Below are 15,324 nucleotides of genomic sequence, written 5' to 3'. Positions count from 1 at the left end.
GGAGTATTAATACAGTGATTTTGTCGTCTTTAATGAATGGTATGCAAGGTAGTGAAATGTGATAGAGTTTGCGATCTGGACGCATGTATTGTTTTACTGAGGTACGAACTCTTCGTCCAGATCTTACTCCGAGTCTTCATCCAGGTCATGTTCGCAGCCGTTACTTACATTGATGTCCAAGTACCCTTCCTTCAAAATCCACTTGATATACTCGTAACCTTGTTCCTCTGGTGCCATAGTGTCCGGACGTTTCATCTTGTCGTAGTGTGACATCGCAGAGTCCAGAGTTGCGCTGAAGACGTCAGGGTCTTGTAGAGCTCGTAAACTCGCCCATCGTGGCACAGGAAGTCCATTCTTGCAGCACTGGCAATGCTTAGCAGTGATGTTTCCGGAGCCGCGAAATCTCTTTCGCCAGCGGTATATCTTTGTGGGTTTCTGAAGGTGCCATGCCGACCAATACGCCTGTCCAAGGGAACAGCAAGTATGCTCACCACCCAAGAGATCGAACAGAATATGTCGCGTGAAATGGTAGATGTACTGATTCAGTAGAGCCTGTGGTGGGTTCAAGTTTTTGATGAACCTTCGGATTTGATCTTTTTGTGGGTTGTAGTAGAATTGATCGTCTTCTTCGAATATGAATTTGACAGGCGTGCAGCCCTTGGGGGAGCATGCACAAGTGCAATTATCGTAGGGTATTCCGAGCTTCTTCTGTATCGATTCAACGTAGTGTTTTTCCATGCTTGATGTGACGTTGGAAAGAGTCCCTACGAGTTCCATGCTCTTTGCATAAAGATGAAGACCAGTCAAATGAGTCTCCGTGTGCCTGCAATCTAACGCCACCCCCCTGCTCTCATACCAATCTACCATCTTAAAGTTACGATAAAACCAACTTTGCAAAAACGGCGTCCACCCGTGCTTGTCGGGTTTGTCAATATGATGAAATCCAGCAGACAGTAGTGCGTCTGCTGCATCTGGTCTCATGTGAGCCTTGGCAGGGCCGATTGTGAAGGAATCATACACTCCCTTGCCATCGAGCTCGAGAGCTGGGGGAACATCGATCCCATGCGATAGAAGCCTTTCGACGATTGAAGGCGCACGCTGTTCCTGTACTCCGTTGGGCGCCAACCCGAGCTTATCAAAAACCGATGGTGGCAAACACAGGTTAGCCAGATCGATCAGACGAGTGTGTCGATCAGTTAGCGCCCGGGTGAGTTGAAGAAGTATGTTTGATCTTGCTTCCTCATCCCGCAAGCTTAGAGCATATTGCAACAGGCTGAAGTCTTCTGATGGAGTAAAGAGCCCGCAGTCTGCGTTGAGCAGGCATCGGACAGAATCGATCATCCCTAGGGCCACGGCAAGATGTAAAGGTCGCCGACCATAGTTGTCTTCAATGTTCAGATCCACACCTCTTTCCACTAGTAACCTCAGTCCAGTTGGCCAGAAGACGGCGAAATGAATCGGAGCAAGTCCATTGATCGTTGATCTACGATTCAGTATCGATGGCTCAGTCTTTCTAATCATGCGGTAGAAATGATTCTCTTGTTGTTCCAGAATGATTGGCACAAGATCACCTAAGTCCGTGACTAAAATGAATGATCAATAGGAGTTTATTTAGCACAAACTGAGCCACTTACTATCGATTTGGTCTTCAAACAATCTCAGTTGTGTGATATCCCGGCGAAACCCAATGCATCTATCACCTGCGCATCTGGAACCTATAAAAGGTTTCGATGTGTGTCCCTCAGCCTTTACGAGTAGTTCAAGGATGGTCTGGAGTTCTTTGGGTGCCACAGCACCGGAGAATGAAAGGAAATACATTGGGTCCATGAGTTGATCACATGTGGTCCCCCCATGGTGCATTGTATTACCGAATGTAAAGGACAGCTTGGCATCTCTTATCACGTTGGGATCGGCCCCTTTGTCCAATAAGAATTGAAGAAGAGCCGAGAATTCCGGAACGCATGAAGAACCATTAACTCCATCATGTATAGTGAAAAGCCGAACAGTTTCCTAGCGAATGCTCGTTAAATCATGGCTCTGCCACTCAACTGTGAAGACTTACGTTCAAGACGGTGCGGCCATCGCTGTCTACGTCGAGGGCTGAAGCTTCTCCGTCGTCGAATATCCGTTGCAGAGTGTTGTGGAGCTGAGCCACAACGTGAGGGTGACGACAAGTGAGTTGAGGGTGTTTAAGCTCACTGAGCTCGTTGTCAGTGTTCGCGATCGCAAGAAATGCAGGTGACATCTGCGAATCAACAAGTCGGCTTGTACCGATTACGATTGGACTGACTGAGAATTGGTTCATAGTTGACCAGTTCCTTACCCGAGTACCAAAGTCGATGGTATGGTAAAGAAGCCACGAAGGAGGAACAATCTGCATGGTAACCTCAAGGCTTTGCTCCGAGTTTCGGTAATCCGGACAGTATGAGAAGTGTTGCGTTCGGAAAGTTCGTGTAAATCGAAGGATGGACAACGGCTGCCACCGACGTGCAGTACTGACAGTACGGCATTTGCATCTTTGAGGTCTACGGCGATGGTTTACCGTGCTTTGCTGAACTTGCTGGCTTGCCGAGGAGCCGACATACATGCGGTCCGTAACGTAGCCGGGTTGTGCGTGGGGGCTGTGTTTGCCCGGGGTCAGGGTCAACTTTTCGATGGCCGCCATGATCTGCTCTGTATTTGCCAAAATCATTGTCGTGCTTTGGTGAATCGACTCGCGTGTCGATGCATCCGCATTGTATCCTGTCAAGAGGCGTTGGGTATCGTGTAAAATGCTTTCTGTTCTGATGGATGTGGTTGCTATGGTTCGGTCGATCTGTTCGATGTGAGGAAGTAGCTGTACTGTGTTTGTTGCGATATTCTTCGACGTGTTGTCAACTGTCTTGATGAGGGTCAGGGTATCTATGACATCAAGCTGCGTCTGGTCTGTGGTCGCCGCAATACTCGATGTGAGCTTGCTGTATGCTAGTCAGTACAAGGTATCCCCAGGCCGGCCAGCCAGATCCTACATCCTTAGGACTCTACTTACAGATTCGCTGCTTCCAGCCACAAGGAGAGCGTACTTTTCTTCTGTTCGAGTCGATCGCATATGTTTGCCACCTCTTCTTTCTTACGGACGGAACAAATAGCATCCCAGCCTCGTCGCAAAGCGCCATCATTCTTACGGCCAAGTAGATCTTCCAGCGTCTTACACAACTCCTCAGCGAGATCAACGTACTCAGCTAGAGGCGTGTCAAAAGTCGAGGACGCCACTGCCGTCGCGAAACCAGGCAAGCGGTGATTCTGGATCTGTTGGGCGATCTCGATTTGCTGACGTAGGTCGGTCTGCAGCTGAAGAAAACGGCGCGGCACGTTGCGCACATCTGAGCAGAAGCGTTCGAGACAGGATGAAAGTCGGAGAGCTACGTCCACGAACTGGACAACAGCGGCGGCGGCGCCTACCACCTCCGCCATTCGAGGTGTTGTGATAAGAAAGATGGATAACAACAGCGGGGAATGGGTTCATATGCATAAGCACGGCTGACTTAGCTCGTTTTGAGCGAATAGAATGCGTGCATGATCTTGTACATGGTGTTGGCGAGGCTGAGCTTCAGCCTTGCAGCCCGGATGATGAACGCGATAAACTCAGGTCGGAATGTCGTCCGCTTTATGTCAAGCACAGGCGACTAATATGTGCCCAACCGTAGCTGGCATTATGACTTACATCGTTGTCGTGGTGAAAGTAAGAGTGAAGGCAGGCGTAGATGAGATGGATGGCAGCTGCTGGACCCTGACGCTAGTAATCATCCACGGTTAGCGCCACATTCATCGGAATCGCCTTCCGAGATGGCGCGGCGACAATCGTAAGCTCTTGGTAGCCTAACCGCCTTCTCGAGGCTTCTGATGCTTGCTCAGCTTCGTTATTACACACTGTCGCCTCCGTGTTAGCTCTCTAGCATCTTCTTCACTTAGACTTCTACACATATATCATTCCTATACCCACCACAACTATGGCAACCAACGAATCGAGCTACACCGAGATGAAGGGCGACTTGGAAGCAATCGGGGCGCATTGCCAGATGGAATACTGCAATGTACTAGACTTCCTACCGTTCCGCTGCGAGAGTTGTCACGGGTAGGTACCTTGCTCCTCCAAGTTCACCACTACTAACATTGCTTCCATTTCAAACTTCAAGCCTACGCGTCCTCTGTATACCACCATACTAACAACTCCCCCAAGGAAATTCTGCCTCGACCACCGCACCGAATACGCACACAAATGTCCCAAAGAAGGCGAATGGGCGCGGCAAAAAGCCAAAAACACCCAAAACACCACCCCATCCGCCCCCAAACCCAGCGTCTACAACCACGACTCACAATGCGCCGACCCCTCCTGCAAGACCTTCATAGACACCGCCCGCGCGCAAGGCGTCCACTGTCCCCGCTGCAACAGACGATACTGCCTCAAACACCGATTCGAAGAAGACCATTCCTGCGCGACCCTCACACCCCTCGGCGCGCGGCCCCAGAACTACGTCCAAGCACGCACGCAAACCGCTCTCACTCGGCTGAAAGCATGGGCAGAGCAGAAGAAAAAGGACGACGAAAAACGGCGCTCTTCATCCAAGAAAACAGGCGGTTTCCTCGGCCTAGGCAAATCCTCTTCCTCCGCCGCATCCTCCGCGCAAGCCGAACTCAACGCCCTCAAACGCGTCGCAAAAGGCGAAGCCAGCATCCCCGCTGAAAAACGCATTTACCTACACGTCGAAGCCTCGGCCGATACAACGAAAGCCAAGTACCCCACGGGGAAGTTCTTCTACAATAAAGAGTGGACTGTGGGGCGCGTGTTGGATATGGCGGCGAAGGCGCTGCAGGTGCAGAATGTGAATAATCGGGGTGGGGGCGAGGAGGAGAAGTTACGGGTTTTCCATGTGGAGGGGGGACGGTTGCTCAAGTTTAGTGAGAAGATTGGGGAGCCGTGTCAGAATGGGAATATGGTTGTGCTGTTAAGGGGGGTGGGGAGTGGGGAGGCGCCGGATTTGATTGATTTGTAGGTGGGAGGGGGCAGTGGGAGCGTTGCATGGCATGGCGTTTTGTGGATGTGTTTTGTGGATGTGTTTTTGCGCTGGAGATACCCTAGTGCTTATGATCGCATGATTGAATGAATGGATGAGTGATTAGACATCTACAGAGAGCGTACATATCTCATCGAAGGCGTGATTCAGTATGTCAACTTCCCTCGAGCAACAAACAACACGCCCATGCCAACCACCGACGAACGTTGACAGAAGCTCGGTACAATCATTATATTTAGATTTGTCGCTATCTGGTACTGATACAGCACTAAGTGGGCGTCGAGCACTTCGAACGCCGGTGCCATCTCCCATCGCATGTAGATGCAGAACCCCAATGTAAACGCCAGTCCAACCCCAACGCTATATCGCATGAACCATGCCCTTGGTATATACCCACTGCTCTCTCTGCTTGTGTACTTGACCAGCTCGCGCCATACTACCAGCACACGCCGGTGTGGTATGCTCCTGACCATCCCGGGCGCGTCCCGGTTTCCGCGGCGGAGGTGTATCGTCGGCGTCCGTGATATGGAATGTGTCGTCGCGCGACGTGCGCTACTCTGTCTGGATCGAACATCGCTCCACATATGTATCGCAGCATGTATCCATCTCTTTCCCTCATGCGTCATCCATTCAGTCGTCGTCGTGCTCCTTATTACTGCACTTCAACCCATGTATCTTAGTCCCCCAACCAACACTCCCGAGGTTATTCGCGCCATCGGAAATAGCGAGGAACTGATCCATGTTTTCGTCGCCGCTGCAGTCGTAATTGCTGTAGTGGCATTAGTTGCTGCACTCAAGAACACCAAGCTCAACCACCAAAACAAGGAAGGAACTTACTCATAAAATCGACAGCTCCAGTAATCATCCCTGTCCAACACAGCCTTGACGTCGTGTCCGCCTACTAAGATACTTTGTACGCGCCCATCGATGCTGTATCCCCTACGTTAGCACAACCACTCCCCCAATCATACGTGAAAGCGACAGATGTGCGCAACATACAGATTATTATCCAGCGAGAGACACTGGTTATTATACGCGTCAACACTAACTTCGCTCAGGAACGACGGCGCAGCAAAAAGCTGCACTTTGATCTTTGTCGCTGAGATGGTGTCATCGGCTAGTACTGTGCCCGTCCAAGCCAGCAGTACTGCGGACGCGGAAACGAGGCGGCTACTGGGCTTCATATCGGCGGCATGCGATGCGTCCGAGGCGTCGCGCGAGTCGTCGTGCGTTTGCGTGGATAACAGGCGCGAAGTACAGGGCACGGTGGTCGGGGTAAAGCGTGAGTAACGGCGTGCGACCTTCGATGAGGAAAGGATGAAGTCGGTGGAGGATGACGGCGGGAGTGTGGGTCGGGGGTCAGGTGGGCGATGTGGTTGGGCGGAGTGGGAGGGATGCACCGCCTCCTCATTGCCGTTATGACCGCACGGACGTCAACACGGGTTCGTGACTGCCAATCTCCCTATACCTATCTTCTGCATAGCTTGACTTCACGATGCGGCAATGCGAATGCGCGATATATGTTCGTCTCGGTGCTAGATAGACTGCGAGCTTGTGCGATTAGACGGTGTGTATATGGCTAGTTCTCGAGTCCGGCTTCGCGACTTAACGTCACATGCTATTCCGCAATGATATTACGCCTACATAGCTAGGACAACTTAGGGCCCAGTCATGTTCACTAGAGAAGAGACCGAGGATCTAGGGGCTATAACTTCGATGTCCTTATCGCGTACTATTTATCGCGAGAACTACAACGCGGTAAATGTGCAGACATGTCGCAGAGCATTCTATTCTGAAAATGCGGTTTCGACTATCTCGGTACGGTTAGTTCCCGAGGGATTGGAGCAGGGGATTGAGCGGACAGTGTTCGCTGTGAATACATTAGACGTGTAGTCGTTACTATTATTCTATTCTATCTTTTATGCAGTCTAAAGGACGATCAGGATTACTGACGCACCAATCTAAAACACGTTCCTCGTACTGGTGACCTCGAAATCTGTAGTCACCATTACATTATCTTTCCCATCTTGCAAGCGTGACCCATCAGTGGTTCCAGTTGGTGTAGGGCTAGCCTTTCGGTCCAGAAAAGTCAACTCCATTTCATCGTCCATAGTGCCGCCCTGAATATTTGAGCTGTGTCCGTTGAAGTTGATACCCTTGCTACCAATCGTTTTGCCGGAGCCAGCTTGTAGATAGCCTGAGTTGCTGCGGTTGGATGAGGTAGCGGGTGTGGGTTTGATGATAAGTGCCTTCAAGGACGGGAGCGAGACGACGATGACGGCTGTGCACATTTCGGCCGTGCACCAAAGGTCTGGGGGCTGTTAGTGGAGGATTGGGGAGGGGAGATGGGAAGGGTGACGTACTGCCGTCGGCGTCGGCGATGTCGTAGTCCATGTTGTAGACGATGAAACGGGCGAGACTGATTGCCATGGTGATGGCGCCTAGAGAGAAGATTCCTACCAGGCCGACCTTTTGTCTTCTACGCAGCTTCAAGCAGTTGAAGATGAAAAATGGCAGGCCGAATACTGGGGACAGCGTTAGCTCATAATTTGGAAGATGAATTTGGACTACTTACGCAGCAGATCGGTGCCAAAGTTGAGTGTCCAGTTGACGACCAAGTTGGAGTATGTGTTCCACGTTGAGTTAAGCTGATTCTCAATAGACCTTTTGAACACAAGATGTTAGCTGAAGAAGGACTCGATCATTGTAAGGACGGAGCACTCGTACCAGTTGTCTGAGATATTCGGTGCGAGGAGAGTGTCGCACAGTATGCTCGCAACAAAGCAGGCGACCACGATCGCAGTAGTGGCATAGACTGCGTAACGAAGACGCCTGAAGCCTTGCGGGATCAACCACCAGTAGAAAGCCACCAGCGAAACTTTGGGGAAGTACAACCCCGTGTCGAAGAAGTATATAGACACGAAGACAACCTAGCAGTAAACACCTGTCAGCTCACTAGTCTTGTTGCGTATCTTGGAGGTCATGTTGTCGACGTACTTTCAGGTATTCGACGGAGTCGCTCCTTGTCTCCTCGTCCAGAGGATGATCAATCAAGATGTAAAGCGCTCTTGTAGAGCAGGCAAACCATCCAAGCGCGCAAATGAAGCCTCCCCAAACGAGGTAGTCGGGTAGAGTCAACGAACGGTGCTCCATACAAAGACGGACCCAACATCTTAGGATCGTAACACCCAGTGCCAACACGAGGAGTATCCCCTGGATAACCTGTGGATGTGAGTGAGACTTCAAATCATTCGGACTCGCGTAGTTCTTACGATAGAAGTGACTATCTCCATCGCGGCAACATACACACACACAGTATGTGTGGCCGGTGGAGTTTAAGTTCGCCCCAATGGGAACAAACGGAGAGAAGTGGTGAGTGAGGTCAAGTGCGAACTCTACTTGGGGTTGTTTGACATCTTGACACCTGCATATAGCGGGCAGCGCGAAGCCTAGGGTCAGGGTAGGTTAAAAGGGAGTGGTATGATCCGGCGTCTTGTGCTACACGTCGGAATCATGAGTCGCATAGTTCCAGGCGGCTGGTAGCGTCTGTCCCGTGCTGATCAGTAGTCGATCAACCGGCTCCGCGGGCACTGCGGGTGAGATGAACCCTTTTTTTCCTTTTGCTTAACGGGGAAGAGAAGCTTCGTTATTCTGCGAATACGAGCTTCGCACTGACGTGACGACGTTGCCGGAACGTCATGAGGTTCTCGCGACGTTTGTACGCGCAAGATAGCTGGCAGATATCAACATGCTTCACTTTCAAAGCGCGGCGTCTCGGACGTGAGCGGGAACATTCCCCGTCCCGTCCATAATCTATCTTAATCTTGCCGCGAGTTGTTCAGTCTCTGTCGTCGGGCAGGCATCATGCATCCACGGAACTGACAGAGGGAGCTGAGCAAACAATGAAACACCAGTACCATACCAACACATCACTAGAAGAAGCCGAAGCAGCTCGAGAACTTCTGAGCCGCGAATCGGGACTCTCGAATGCACAGAGAACGTGGTAAGCTAGGTGCGGGCGCCGTCACGAAGTGCTTAAGTCCATCAGTGTCCTTGGTTGAGCTTGTCGCGGAGCTACCGCACGCTACAGAGTCTTTCTGGGATATCCTCGTGGCTTCTGCCCAGCCGGTCCAGTTTTGCGTTGAGACAGCCTCGTGGCGATGGACGACGCACGCTTGACTCGCTGCAGGGTCAGATAGCAGTCCAACGACTTGGCGATTTCGCGGGGTTGTCTCCGATCAGCATGCAATCCCTCGGAGTGGTCGCGGTTGACTTTCCCTCGACGTCGTCGGTCCGTCTTCACTCATGAAGCGACTGGGAACATGCGCGGGCGTCTGACACGCCGTAGGCTAAATGTCATTATTTTGCGGTTGAAGGCGTTCCATAGCCCCATGGTGGATTCCTTGTTTCTCCAAAAGCCCCGACCCTAGATTCTACAATCATCGCGCACTGATCTACAGATCTCTGTGGAGTGGGCGAACGGACCCGCGGAGATGGTCTGGATCTGAGGTCGAGGGTACAGTACCCTTGGCGCAATCAGCGTCTGGCGTCGCAGCCATGCTCCGACCCTCCAGGGGCTATGCGCTAGAGGGGAATGACGCGACACCAGCAAACCTTATACAGCAGGGCCAACTGTGCCACTTTGATATCTGGATCATGTCAATAGGCTTACAGACTTCCAGATAAATGAGCTTGGTATGGAGCGCGAGATTCCTCGGCACAAGATATCTCGGCAAAGTCAAGAACATGATGCGCGACTCTTGATCGCGCCATTCTGGTGAATCGCCTTGAGAGGGGAGCGCAAACTGGTGACGCTCGTATATCCTCCTTGGGGACAAGATAAGATCCAGGTATCGTCGCGATGTAAGAGCAGGATGTGGTAGAAAGCGGTCCAACCCAGCCCGTCACGCAATGCAGGCCATCGCAGCTTCCTAGCTTAAGACGACGACGGGCTGATTTCATCAAGAGGATTCGAGCAGTTCAAAGGTAGCTCTTTTCAACCATGGGAGCCGATAGGAGACGTTCGATGCGATACAGAAAAGATGGCGGTGGTTCTGGTGTCCTGGAGATTATGGACGGCATGGCTTTGGTGATGATGGCACGCACGAAAGACCTGGTCAAAGCTCCTTGCTGAGTAACTGCACCCGTGCACTCGTCCCGATTCATCCCTCCTCAGCGGAAGGGACCATCATAGGGCTTCCAGCATGTACAATGTCACTGAGGCTCCCTTCGCCGATATATCTTCACTGCCTCAGAATTGAGCCGCCCTCGAGCCGCCCTTGTCGTGGCTGCGTCACCGCTTCGTTGCTTCCTGCTACTTGGTCCGACCCTCCCGCAATGCCGGTCCCCTTAGCAGCCGCACCGCAATGGTGTATACGACAATAGCAACGAGGCTCGCGCTCGCCCACGTCCCGTAAGACTGAAAATATGTGAGGTCCCTCTGCTTGTAGCCAGCAATTTGCATCGACGTCGTTCGCAAAAGCCCGCTGAGAGAGCCAATGACCAGATAGTCCTTCAGACCAACATTGGCAAGATCCATCTTCAATGCGCGCTGATATGGTGGAATAGAACGCGTTGATGGAGGATGGGTAAGCAATTAACGACTCAGCAGTGGCTTGGAAGGTTCTGATGACAAAATTTTCCGCGGCTATGGCATCTAAACGATCGAGATAAGAGTGGTGGATGTAGGCTTCGGGATTTCGGTTCTCCATGCAGGGCTGAGGCACTCCTAGCTTGGCAACCTGAGAACAAAGAAACACCCACCGATCACTTTTCATATCGGCGCTACGGCATGTTGACAATGCTCCCCACGACAAGAGAGAAGTTCACAAACGACGAACGGCGGAACAGAACGTTGACGCGACATCTATGGCAGCCGAATTGAGAGCATCCCGAAGTTCTCCGCCCACGTGCTGCGTTCACGAACCTAATTCGCTTATACCGCATGCTCATCTCGCACTCCCAGCCAAAGTCCTTCAGAGGCTGCGATGAACGCCCCTTTGCGGCCATGATCCCTGTGTTGGACGGCTTTCCGTGCGCCGGCACCACAGCCCGCCTGCGCCTTTGTCAGGGTCTCGGAAGCCAGTCTTCCACCCGGTAGTAATGAACGCCTGAAATGTCACTTCTAGTGACAAGGCTGGATTAAAGCATGCTGACAAGCAATCAAACATCAATGCCGGGAACACTTTTACCCCGCGCTCTCCTAGCATCCCTCACCACCTGGCAGCGCTTCATCGCAGCCAATACAGCTACATCAATCTCGAACAAAGAGCTTAAGAAACAATGGCGGTGCAGCAAGAAGAGCAGCGATATGCAGACGGCTTTGCTGAGTACGGCAACTTCTATGGCGGACCATCCTTCGAATACCTTGCGCCCCACCCGTCGATATCTCCAACAATAACAGGGAAGGCTGACGAGAATGTCACTTATCTGAAGCATACTCACAGAGTCCCGCAACAGCGGCAGGAGGCAGCAAGTCCTCCGTTGGCATCTTCCATTACTGGGTCTGGGGCCAGTATCGCTATGCAGCCTCTCACAGCCGATGGCATATCTCTCGAGTCTGGCAACGTCTTCTCACCAATGCGCGAAGGACCACTACTATCGCATAACCCTCAAATGGAGCCCTTTTCCGAGCCACCAACCGATGGATCCTCCCGACCTCCAGGAAGCGAAGGCTCGCAAGCTGTTCGGCCACAATTCCCACAACGCGCGTCGAAGTCTTCTCCACCACAGCCTTTACGATTTCTGAGACATGCATCAACAGTCCCTTCTACTCCTCCGATGTCCTGGGGAAGCAGCGATATCACTGAAGATGGTCTGTCAGACAGGATACAATCCATGTATATCGCTTTTGATCATCCTTCGCCTTCCACTTCGACACCACAGCCACTGAAGGTCGTCCATGGCATCTCTGAGCGCGTGAGCACTGGCTACATGGCGAATGGTAATCGCAGCTCTAGTATGGGCTCATCCGTATTGCCAGATATACCTGGCGGTCTAGATCAGTCATCACGAAGAAATATCTCTATATCCACCACGCAAAGTATAGAGAGTGAGGCATCCGACATGAGTCTCAGCGATGCTCGAGCTGAGATACTGCGCAGACTGAGCAGGAAGGAGCCGCCATCAGACCGGAAGGGTGCATCTCCTTTCAAGAAGAGCTTCCTACTCAAAAGAGCGGCTACTACGCCAAATCCAGCTAGTAGTCCATCGCAAAACGACCTGACCGATATCCTCGAAGAAGCTGCTGCAGAGGGTAGTATTTCACTGCTCAGGGCAGTCATCAGTATGGGAGCTGATCCTATTTATCGATCAAATGGTAAATTGAAGAAGGTGAAGCACGAGGCCTTAGCGAAAGCTACCATGAACGGACGAGCCAGAGTGGTCGACTATCTCTTGAGAGAGGGTGCCACTTACGGAGAGGCAACGAAAAGAGAAGACTACACTCCAATGGATCGCGCGCTCTTGGCGGCTGCCTATAAGGGACACGCAGACCTCATCGATTGTCTTGTACATCATGGCGCAAACCCAATGGTCGAGCAATGGCCAAGAGAGATGTATGACGCGCAGCACTATTGGAACGAAGTACAGGTTCGCGTTACGAAGACTAGCTTCCTTGATGGCCTATCGAAATGGAAGAATGTCGATCGCGGTATGAGTACCCTGAAACTCGTCATGCAACATCAAAACTTCGACCCCACAGCTTTCGTTGCCGGAGCATTCGACAACAAGAGCGAAACAAAGAACGCTGGTGTCACAAATCGCCCGTGGCAGACGACGTACGAGTACTCTGTTCTGTCTTGCTTCATCCGTGCCGGATGGGCAGATGCGGTGGAAGAGATGTTGAGCATGAAAGGCATGCCGAGGGACTACGAGAAAGAAGACGATGTTTTGTTGCATCAAGAAAAGCTTACAAGACTCGTATCACCAATTAACGCATTGACGAAAGAAACCTGGGAGAAACGACCGGAAGACGCACTTCGTATACTAAGACTACTGATCGACAGAGGCTTCAATCTATGTCTCACGCAACGGACAGCCACAGATCTGGGCCCAAGGACAGCGCTCAGCCGTGCGATCTCCGCAGATGCTGCGCAGGCGGTCGAACTTATCTTGCAGACCAAAGGCAGTTTGGTACGAGAGGAAATCTCCTTCCGACGAAACAAGAAAGATACCAAAGCACTACCGCTCGCCACTGCCCTCTCACTCGACTCGCTGGAGACAGCGCGTGTGCTTCTCAGAGCAGGCGCACATCCCCGCGACCCAGCTTTCGAAGACATGAATGTACTGCAATTCGCCGCGTACCAAAACAGTCCGACCAACACTACAATGCTCGAAGAGATGATCGGTCTCGCCCCGGAACTAACATACGATGCCTTGAGCTACGCCATAAAGGGCTCCAACAAAGACGCAGTGCGCGTCCTTCTCAACGCCATCTCCGCAGCAGCCCTGCGCGAGCAAATCGCGGCATTACCACCCATATACGACATGCTGCTGCACTGCACTCCCCTCACCAAACCAGAAGTACAAACCCAGTATCTTGAGCTCATCGACATGGTGGTCCAATGGGATGTTGGATATGCGTTGCAGCGACCCAGGCTTTCGGCGATTTTGTCGGCGATTCGGAAAGACAACTACATTGGTATGGAGAAGTTACTCCAGAACGGCGTGGTGGATGGCAGGAGTTTGGTCTTGAACAGCAAGGCGCAGCCGTGCGGCGAGTTGGGAACATGGACTATGCTCGAGTGCTGCGAGTTGACGGATAGGAGTTCGGAGTGGTTGGGTTTGCTGAGGAGTTATGGGGCGCCGCTGTATCATTGATACTTACTGATATCCTGCGTGAAATGCTTTATAGCTGCTTCAACCTCGGGCTTCCGTCCCCATTTCCCCTTGTACTTGCCACCTTGCTGCTTGATCCTCTCTTTCTTCGTTTCAGCGACCCATTCGCCTCGGAATCTCTGTCTGGGCTTTGCTTCACCCTCTTGTGCCATCTTCCTCTTCGTGCTTCCTTCTCGCCCGTTGACATGACCTTGGTTGACTGGATTGGACGCGACCCATTCCTCGAGCTGCGGTCTGAGCTTGGGGCCCCAGACAGATTCACCAGCATCCAAATCATCATACGTGATGGCAGCGGTATCCTCCGGAAACGGAGAAGGCTGGAGCACGAAATTGGCTTGCACTTCGCGCTTCAGCGCGGCCATGTGCGAAACGGTACCGCAAGCGACACCCAGATCGTGCGCAAAGCTGCGAACGTAGAAGCCAGAACACACCGTCAATCCGATCCGTACCGCAGGTGCTGAAGCCGGTGTCTCCTCGCCGGGGAAGGCGAAGTCATGCTGTCCTGCATCGTACCATTCTAGTAAATCACACCTCTTCACTTGCATCTCCCTACTTTCCAACGCGCGAGGCAACTCCTTGCCCTGTCGCACATACTCGCATGCTTTGACGCCATTGATCTTCAGCGCTGAGTACACGGGTGGAACTTGCTGGATTGTTCCTAGAAAGTTGGGCAGTTGTTCCTCGACAAGCTGACGAGTCACGTGCGAGGCGTCTGCTCTTGTCTCCATAGTTCCAGTACAGTCGTAGCTGTCGGTACTCATGCCAAATAAAATGGTGGTGTCGTAGCTTTTGTCACATGCTAGGTACTGTGAGAGCGATCTTGTGCCACGTCCGATGCCTACGATGAGCACGCCGGAGGCCAGGGGATCGAGCGTGCCGCCATGACCTAGGCGGAATACTTGGTCGGAGGATTTGCTGGTGCGTTTCGGTTGGTGCTTGCGAAGTGGCGCAAAGGTAGCGGATGAAGCGAATGTTGACTGGAGTTTGAGAAGTACGCCTGCTGAAGAGACATTCGCAGGCTTCACCACAGCTATATAGAGTCAGCAGCCAGGTGTGGGTGGGAGACGGTGAGATCACCTACCGAAAACTCCTTCTAGCACTTGCTCGTGTTGCTCCGCGACAGCCTTCTCGTTATCGTCTTCCATCGTATCGCAAGTCACGTTATGTCGCGTCGTGAACTTCCGGTCCTGTTGCGCTAGAGGGAAGAATTGTCTAGATCGCGGGGCTAGCGCGTTCTGAAGTTCGCCCCACCTCACGCCCTACGCCTTGCATGCCTCGCAATATCTAGCAGTCGGCCAGAGACAGCCCGAGGTCCTTTGCAGTGTACTGCATTCGCTTGCTAACCTAGATCTATACGCGATCACTTGGTAGGATTGCATCGGTAGCGGCGCCGACTTCGGGCTGACGCCTTCGTCCTACATCCATTTCCAGC

At 52.2% G+C, this 15,324-nt stretch overlaps 6 protein-coding genes across 6 annotated transcripts; 2 read left to right on the top strand and 4 right to left on the bottom strand.

The window, feature by feature from the left end:
* Nucleotides 1-123: 123 nt before the first annotated feature.
* Nucleotides 124-777, bottom strand: J4E79_007668 (uncharacterized protein; the record flags this gene model as incomplete). Its single annotated transcript, XM_049356531.1, has 1 exon — nt 124-777. The coding sequence occupies one exon, from the start codon at nt 775-777 to the stop codon at nt 124-126; it is 654 nt and encodes a 217-aa protein (XP_049208878.1).
* Nucleotides 778-2,044: 1,267 nt separating this feature from the next.
* Nucleotides 2,045-3,453, bottom strand: J4E79_007667 (uncharacterized protein; the record flags this gene model as incomplete). Its single annotated transcript, XM_049356530.1, has 2 exons — nt 2,045-2,957; nt 3,029-3,453. 2 exons carry the CDS (start codon nt 3,451-3,453, stop codon nt 2,045-2,047), a joined length of 1,338 nt encoding a protein of 445 aa, XP_049208877.1.
* A 536-nt stretch (nt 3,454-3,989) lies between these two features.
* J4E79_007666 (uncharacterized protein) lies at nt 3,990-5,033 on the top strand (the record flags this gene model as incomplete). The annotated part of the gene is made up of 2 exons (XM_049356529.1): nt 3,990-4,114; nt 4,220-5,033. The coding sequence occupies 2 exons, from the start codon at nt 3,990-3,992 to the stop codon at nt 5,031-5,033; spliced, it is 939 nt and encodes a 312-aa protein (XP_049208876.1).
* Nucleotides 5,034-7,015: 1,982 nt separating this feature from the next.
* J4E79_007665 (uncharacterized protein) lies at nt 7,016-8,038 on the bottom strand (the record flags this gene model as incomplete). Its single annotated transcript, XM_049356528.1, has 5 exons — nt 7,016-7,365; nt 7,418-7,579; nt 7,630-7,718; nt 7,782-7,932; nt 8,011-8,038. 5 exons carry the CDS (start codon nt 8,036-8,038, stop codon nt 7,016-7,018), a joined length of 780 nt encoding a protein of 259 aa, XP_049208875.1.
* A 3,298-nt stretch (nt 8,039-11,336) lies between these two features.
* On the top strand, nt 11,337-13,874 carry J4E79_007664 (uncharacterized protein; the record flags this gene model as incomplete). Its single annotated transcript, XM_049356527.1, has 1 exon — nt 11,337-13,874. One exon carries the CDS (start codon nt 11,337-11,339, stop codon nt 13,872-13,874), a length of 2,538 nt encoding a protein of 845 aa, XP_049208874.1.
* Nucleotides 13,875-13,877: 3 nt separating this feature from the next.
* J4E79_007663 (uncharacterized protein) lies at nt 13,878-15,037 on the bottom strand (the record flags this gene model as incomplete). Its single annotated transcript, XM_049356526.1, has 3 exons — nt 13,878-13,880; nt 13,919-14,922; nt 14,974-15,037. 3 exons carry the CDS (start codon nt 15,035-15,037, stop codon nt 13,878-13,880), a joined length of 1,071 nt encoding a protein of 356 aa, XP_049208873.1.
* Between the last annotated feature and the right edge of the window lie 287 nt (nt 15,038-15,324).

Source organism: Alternaria viburni (genome assembly GCF_023758015.1).
Source record: "Alternaria viburni strain BMP 2772 chromosome Unknown scaffold_17, whole genome shotgun sequence".
Classification (NCBI taxonomy): domain Eukaryota; kingdom Fungi; phylum Ascomycota; class Dothideomycetes; order Pleosporales; family Pleosporaceae; genus Alternaria; species Alternaria viburni.
This window is presented reverse-complemented; position numbering and strand designations above follow the sequence as displayed.